The following is a 6,599-nucleotide window of genomic DNA, read 5'->3' as shown; positions in this document are numbered from 1 at the left end:
GTGCCAAGTGTGCAGGAGCACATGATTACTGTGAATGAGGGAGCAATGTGAAGTTTAAGTGTTGTAATTGTGGGAGGGAACATCCACCAAACTGCATTTGGTGGATGCCAGGTGCAGAGAGAGGCAAGAGAGGCTCAGATATATAAAATTAGTCATGATGTATCATATACAGAGGCTGTAAAACAGATTGGTGGAACTACAGTGTGGAATGATGGTGCTGCTTCAGTAGTAAGTGGACCTAATGTCAGGGCTGGTGTTTCTGCTGGCCCTGGCATGGTTTCGAGGCCTCTTCGGGAATATTGCGCTCATGAATGTGCGGTGTCAAAGGACGCTTTGATAATTAATAAAGTTGACTTCATAGCTTTTATTGGTAAGGTTACCAATACGACTCGGGGGATTTATTTATTTGGTTATTTTCATGGTCGTACAGAATTGGGCAGATCATTAGTAATCGTACATTCCAGCACAGTAGGTGGCGGCATGCAATTAAACGATTGCTTGCGGATCGCCATGATAGCATAGAATAAAACTTTAAAGAAGAAGAATGTTTGGTCCAACATCCGAGTTCAGACGATTATTTGATTTCCGGCGTCGTCAACCCAGATTGCGACCCTGAGCAGTTATTTAGCTAGGTACTATCGTTGAAGTTTGATCAAGGATTGCAAATACATCACAAATGGTACCGTTAGTTAGCTAAATTAATGCAAATACATGCGTTTTTGGTTTATGTGAATTTCATGGTTAGTTGCCTAACATAGCAATTGTCTAGATTAGTGTCTTCGCCTTGCTAAACCGGCTAATGCTAACCAACACTTTTAGCAAGCTAACGGTAGCTAGCCAGTCGCAATGGAAATGCAACAGCTTGCCGACTCTTTTTCAGACTTTTAGCTTGTTACCGTTTGTTAGTTAAGCATTCGCTATCTGTTTTATGTCTCAGGTTATAGCTAGCGAAGTTGCCATCTGGAATAGCGAGATATAGTTAGCGAAGGTGCCATCTGGAATGCGGAATCATTTTTTTTTTACCAACAATAGATTGTATCGTTTGGGCAGACTAGTATGTCCGACTCGACGTAGAATAGACAGTAGTGTAATAACTTTAGATATTAATGTTTGCCATCCGATTAGTTGTTTTCGACATAATGATGATTAGCCGATCAGATCGAACCTCCAGCGGCATAACGTTACCCAAGTACTGTAACTAGCTTGTACTCTGGAGATCGAGCCGACAGTTCATTGAAATCATGGTACATTTATTATCAACCAACCTTTATTTGGCTAAAATTGCAATGGCGTGTCCAGTTCCATGGGTAACTCCAAAAGCTAGAGAATATTAAATCCACTATTTTGTATCGGGTTAGAAATTACTTGTTGCGTCTGTGTTTGGGTTGTATGCGAAATATCCGACAGCTAAAATGCTGAGGGAACTCCGTGCAAAAAGTGGATTTAATATTTTAATATATATTCTCTGGTTATCTGAGTTCCATCTGCAAATGGAAACATATGTCTAAGACAGTGCCTAACAAATCGAGAATGAAAAAAGTATCGACAAGTAAAGGATGGTTGAAAATAAAACTGCCATGCTTTCAATGGATCCTCGGATCGACCTCCAATACAAGCAATATTCGTTATGGCGCTGGAGGTTGTCTGATTGGCTAGATGATTATCTTCCAGGACAGTGAAGTGTCAGACTTTGAGCCTGCACCAGGGCTTGAGAGCAGTATGGAGGGCGAGAATGCACCAGTGTACTGCATTTGTCGAAAACCTGACATCAATTGCTTCATGATGTGAGTTTAATCAGATGATCATAACAGCAACACCTTCAACACAAGTAATCATAACATGACCGTGAAATGTTACATAACCTTAATTTCATGGGGCTCATATCTGTGTTTTTCTTGTAGTGGTTGTGACAACTGTAATGAGTGGTTTCATGGTAATTGCATCAATCTCACAGAGAAGATGGCCAAAGCTATCAGGCAGTGGTACTGCCTGCGATGCCGAGGTGAGGTTTTTGTTTCCCATTCACTATCATCCACATGGTATCAGTCACATGTGCTTACTAACCTTACATGATGTCTGTTGCTTTTGATTAGACAAAAACCCATCATTGGAGATAAAATACCGTCCAAAGAAGAGCCGTGAAAAGGAGGCAGAGGGCCAGAGAGAGCCAGAGAGAAAATTTGAAAGACAAAACAGCACTCCAGATTATAAATCTGAAAGGCGCCGTGGATCAAAGGTTCATTATTTTACATCTAAATGTTATGTCCACATTTTCCTTCAATGTACATCTAAAATTGTGTGTCTTTGGAACTATTCTGTTGGCAAACATATCTTTGTCTCTTGTTTGTCTCAGGTTAAGCGCTCTGCTCGTATGTGTGGAGAGTGCGAGCCCTGCTTGAGGACTGAGGACTGCGCCACATGTGACTTCTGCAAGGACATGAAGAAATTTGGGGGTCCCAACAAAATAAGACAGAAGTGTCGATTTAGGCAGTGTGACGTCCGAGCCAGGGTGAGTTCCTAATGAGACTAAGCCATCACTTTTTTTTGCTTACATCTTTTGAACTGGTGTAGTCAAAAAACAGGTGTGGTCTTGCAAACTGTGACACAATGCTGCTTATTCTCTGCAGAAAATGTTGCGTGTGAAGGATGAAGAGTTTAATTTGCGTGAAAGGCGGGATAATTCCTACCACCGGAGAAGACGATACTCAGACGACTACGATAGTGAGGCAGAACTCTATGAAAAGTACAAGGCAGCGGGATATGACGACAACATGGTATTGCAGTAGATGAGAAATATGGATGAAGATTCTATCAAGAACTATTTGAAACACATTCAAAATACAAAGATCCTTATTATTGTCCTACTGTTGATCTTACACTCCCATATCCACTTGTTCTTCAGCTTGAATAGCACTTTTTCAAGTATTTTGAATGTTTATCTTATTGTTTCTGTTCAACCCAGCCATGGCTCAGTGATGAGGATGACGGGCCTCCATTCAGCCCTGTCCTGCGAAAGAAAGCTGTGAAGGTCAAGCATGTGAAGAGACGGGAAAATAAATTTGACAAGAAAGTAAGCAAACTTTACTTTTACATCTTGCAGGGACACAATGATTACTGTTAATTTTTATCCATGCAGTTGCAGTCCACATCTACCAAATATTTGAAGCTTTTAACTTTTTTTTTATTGCATCATGGGAATATTACTGTTGTGACAAAATACATCAAAGAACAGTGATTTTACATGTGTGCATTGTGATTTGTTTTTGTTGATGCACATCAGAAAGAGTCACGGCGGCACAAACAGAAACAGAAGCACAAGGACAAAGTCAGGCACAGTGATAGGGGCGATGCCAGGGATGGAGGAGGGCAGCGACAGTGCCTCGGGCCCAGCTGTGTGGAAGCTGCACGAGCCAACTCAAAATACTGCTCAGAAGAATGTGGCATGAAGCTGGCTACCAAGTAAGCAAACACACACACACATGCAACTTTAAGAAAATCAATCAAATGTAAAATAAATTCTGTCTCTAGCCGGCTCTATGAGATACTCCCTCAACGTATCCAGCAGTGGCAGCAGAGCCCCTGCATCGCTGAGGAGCAGGGCAAGAAGCAACTGGAGCGGATCCGAAGGGATCAGCAGAATGCACGCATGCGTCTCACTGACATGGAGAAACGCTTCCACGAGCTGGAGGGAATCATTGCTAAGGCCAAGCAGCAGGTAGTCCAGCAGGATGAGGAGGTGAGTCACTTCAGTATTTTTTTATTGGCCACTGCGGTATTTATCCAGTGGGGTCAGAGTTCCTCGGCTAGAGAAATGTTTTGCCTTTCAAGCCAGCCTGTGCTCAAATCTTTCAGCGGCCTCCTGGGTGAAACATTGCTTTTGACGTGTCTTTCTTTTGGTTCTCGTTTCAGACAAATGAAGGGGACAATGAAGAAACAGACCTGATGATTTTCTGTGTGTCCTGCAGTCACCCTATCAACCCAAAGGTGGCACTGCGACATATGGAGAGATGCTATGCTAAGGTGAGCCTGTCAATGTTGAGCCAACATTCTTTTTATCCAGCCTATCAGTTAACCCCAAAAATGCTTTCGCGTATCCTTCAACACCTTCCCTCTAACTCAGTTAGTGTAGCGCCACAGGGTTTCAGACTGCAGCCATTTTCTTGCACGCTGTAAACTGGAGATTTCCTATTTAGCTTCTCTGATCTTGGTTGTGAGTTTGGGGTATACATCCAGAGTGCAGTAGCTGATAAGTGTCTGCAACATCCAATATGGGAGAGGATGAAATGTACAGAATTAAACTTAATATAGAGTACTAGCAATACGAATATAAGTTGCAGATATTTACTCCTTCCTAAAGGACACAGTATAAACTGATAATTATTGTTTTCTCTCTTTTGCATTGACAGTATGAGAGCCAGACATCTTTTGGTTCAATGTACCCAACAAAGATCGAAGGGTAAGAGTCTAGCACTTTGAATGGGTTTGCTGGAAGTGATCAATTGTTGCTTGCTTCTCTGTTTCCATATTGTTTCACCACGGTAGTCTGTATACTTTTTGTTCTCAGAGCAACAAGACTCTTCTGCGATGTGTACAACCCCCAGAGCAAAACCTACTGCAAGAGGCTTCAGGTTTTGTGCCCAGAACATTCCAGGGACCCAAAGGTCAGTGATGATTGGCGAGTCAAATGCCCAAAAACTTTGCCATAAAGCACACTAATTGTCCTGCTGTTTGACTAATGATGTATAATCTTGGCTTCGCTTGCCCTTCTCTTGTGTTGTGGTTAGGTCCCAGGGGATGAGGTGTGCGGCTGTCCTCTGGTTCGTAATGTGTTTGAGGCAACAGGCGAATACTGCAGGGTTTCTAAACGCAAATGTAATAAGCACTACAACTGGGAGAAGCTCAGGAGAGCTGAGGTGGACCTGGAGCGTGTCAGAGTGGTTAGTAGTGGAATGCACCACATCCATCTATTGTTTTGGGCCACTTCACCAGGGTTGAGGTGAACTCCATTGGCATTCCTGTAGATTCGAATCAGAAAGAAACCAGAATTCCAGTTCATCATGATTTTAGCTAACATGAAAATCAATTGACTAAGACCCTGGTTATAACAAACATTATTGACCTTCATAAATGGTAGTTCATATGATCTATGAAAGGGAATTTTAAAGGACCGAGTACACAGTTGATTTCAAAGACTTTTGCTATTTTAATCATTACTCCTTGCTTTTCTCCCAAAATGTCTTTGTAAACAGTGGTACAAGCTGGATGAGCTCTTTGAGCAGGAGCGCAACGTCAGGACTGCTATGACCAACAGGGCAGGTCTACTTGCTCTCATGCTGCACCAAACCATTCAGCACGACCCCCTGACAACGGATCTCCGTTGCAACAAGGACAGATAGCCGGCTGCATCTTCATGTTATTTCTGAGTGGCATTTTCGTACATCTTTGTTAGAGATTTATAGTATCTTTTTGTAGCGACTTTGGATTTTAAGACCTTTGCTGATGTTGAAAAACTGAATATTTGAATGGTAAATTAATATTTTCCTTGTGTCCAGCACTATTGAGGTCTTGTCACTTCTGGTATCTTGCTAATTATAGTCCAAAAATAAAGACTGTGATCAAGCTCTCCTGCAAATGGAAAATCCTTGGTCAAGCCATCTGTGCTGTAGAATCTGCGTGTGCATGCACTCACATTATGGTATAGCTGACCCCATTTAGTTGACTGGACAATTGTTTGTTTGGTAGATTGAATTAGTTGAGCAGTAGCAAAAAATAATATTTCATGGGGCACGAATCAGACCGGTGTCTTGTACACGTCTGAGTGGACTGCTCCATTGTGGAGGACATGGGGAGGGCACAGTCCATGAAATGTGCTACTGAAATTCTATTCGGTTATATTACATAAGAACAATGGTGCAACGCTAATAGCAATTATAATATTAAACACATGCGCTTTTTCTAGTGTTGGATAGTGGCGCTGTTCACGATTCAGAAAAATGTCTGTGTGCTCTTGAATTGGCACCTTTTCCTAGACCATGTTGCTATGTGCATAATAGCAGAGTCAACCAGCATACTGGTGTTGAGAAAAATACAGTGGAGGCAGCAGCAGAATGAGATGAGAACAGCCCTTGGCTTATTGTCTCAGAAAATTGAGGGGAACGGGAACCCCAACTTAATTAGGTCTGCTCAGTCTATCTGTTGAATATGCCTGGCTTCATATATCTACAAAAATAAAACAGATCCTGCTTCTGTTGCCTGTTTGAGTGTTTAATAGCTTACTGCTTCAGTGAGCACCAAGCCTCACAATTACATGTCAAGTAAACAATTTTACAAATTCAGCTGTTTTTAATCTTTGCTTTGCTGTAATAAAGGCTTTACACTTTTCAGCCTCTGGTATTATTTGTGTTAACACTTCCAAATTGTCAAATAATATAACTCTGTTCTGTAAGGTTTTTTTTAAATAAAATTTTACTGCTTGCATGAGTTGCTTGATGTGGAATAGAGTTCCATGTAGTCAGGGGTCTATGCAGTACTTTAAGCCTCTCATAGTCTGTTCTGGACTTGGACTGTGAAGAGACCTCTGGTGGCATGTCTTGTGGGGT

General features: G+C 41.8%; 1 protein-coding gene across 2 annotated transcripts; it reads left to right on the top strand.

The window, feature by feature from the left end:
• The first annotated feature begins 520 nt into the window (after positions 1-520).
• cxxc1b (CXXC finger protein 1b) lies at positions 521-6,383 on the top strand. Of its 2 annotated transcripts, none has more exons than XM_020492555.2 (14): positions 521-679; positions 1,672-1,784; positions 1,902-2,002; positions 2,094-2,236; positions 2,354-2,509; positions 2,628-2,774; positions 2,963-3,070; positions 3,281-3,459; positions 3,529-3,736; positions 3,910-4,020; positions 4,407-4,456; positions 4,565-4,661; positions 4,785-4,937; positions 5,250-6,383. In XM_020492555.2, the coding sequence occupies exons 1-14, from the start codon at positions 677-679 to the stop codon at positions 5,394-5,396; spliced, it is 1,716 nt and encodes a 571-aa protein (XP_020348144.1). In that variant the 5' UTR covers positions 521-676; the 3' UTR covers positions 5,397-6,383. The 2 variants fall into 2 exon arrangements, with proteins under 2 accessions (XP_020348144.1, XP_031652259.1); XM_031796399.1 differs by having other exon boundaries at positions 583-1,244.
• The last annotated feature ends 216 nt before the right edge of the window (positions 6,384-6,599 follow it).

Source organism: Oncorhynchus kisutch, linkage group LG1, assembly GCF_002021735.2.
Source record: "Oncorhynchus kisutch isolate 150728-3 linkage group LG1, Okis_V2, whole genome shotgun sequence".
NCBI classification, from domain to species: Eukaryota; Metazoa; Chordata; class Actinopteri; order Salmoniformes; family Salmonidae; genus Oncorhynchus; species Oncorhynchus kisutch.
Note: the sequence above shows the minus strand (reverse complement) of the source record. Positions and strands in the feature narration are given on the sequence as shown.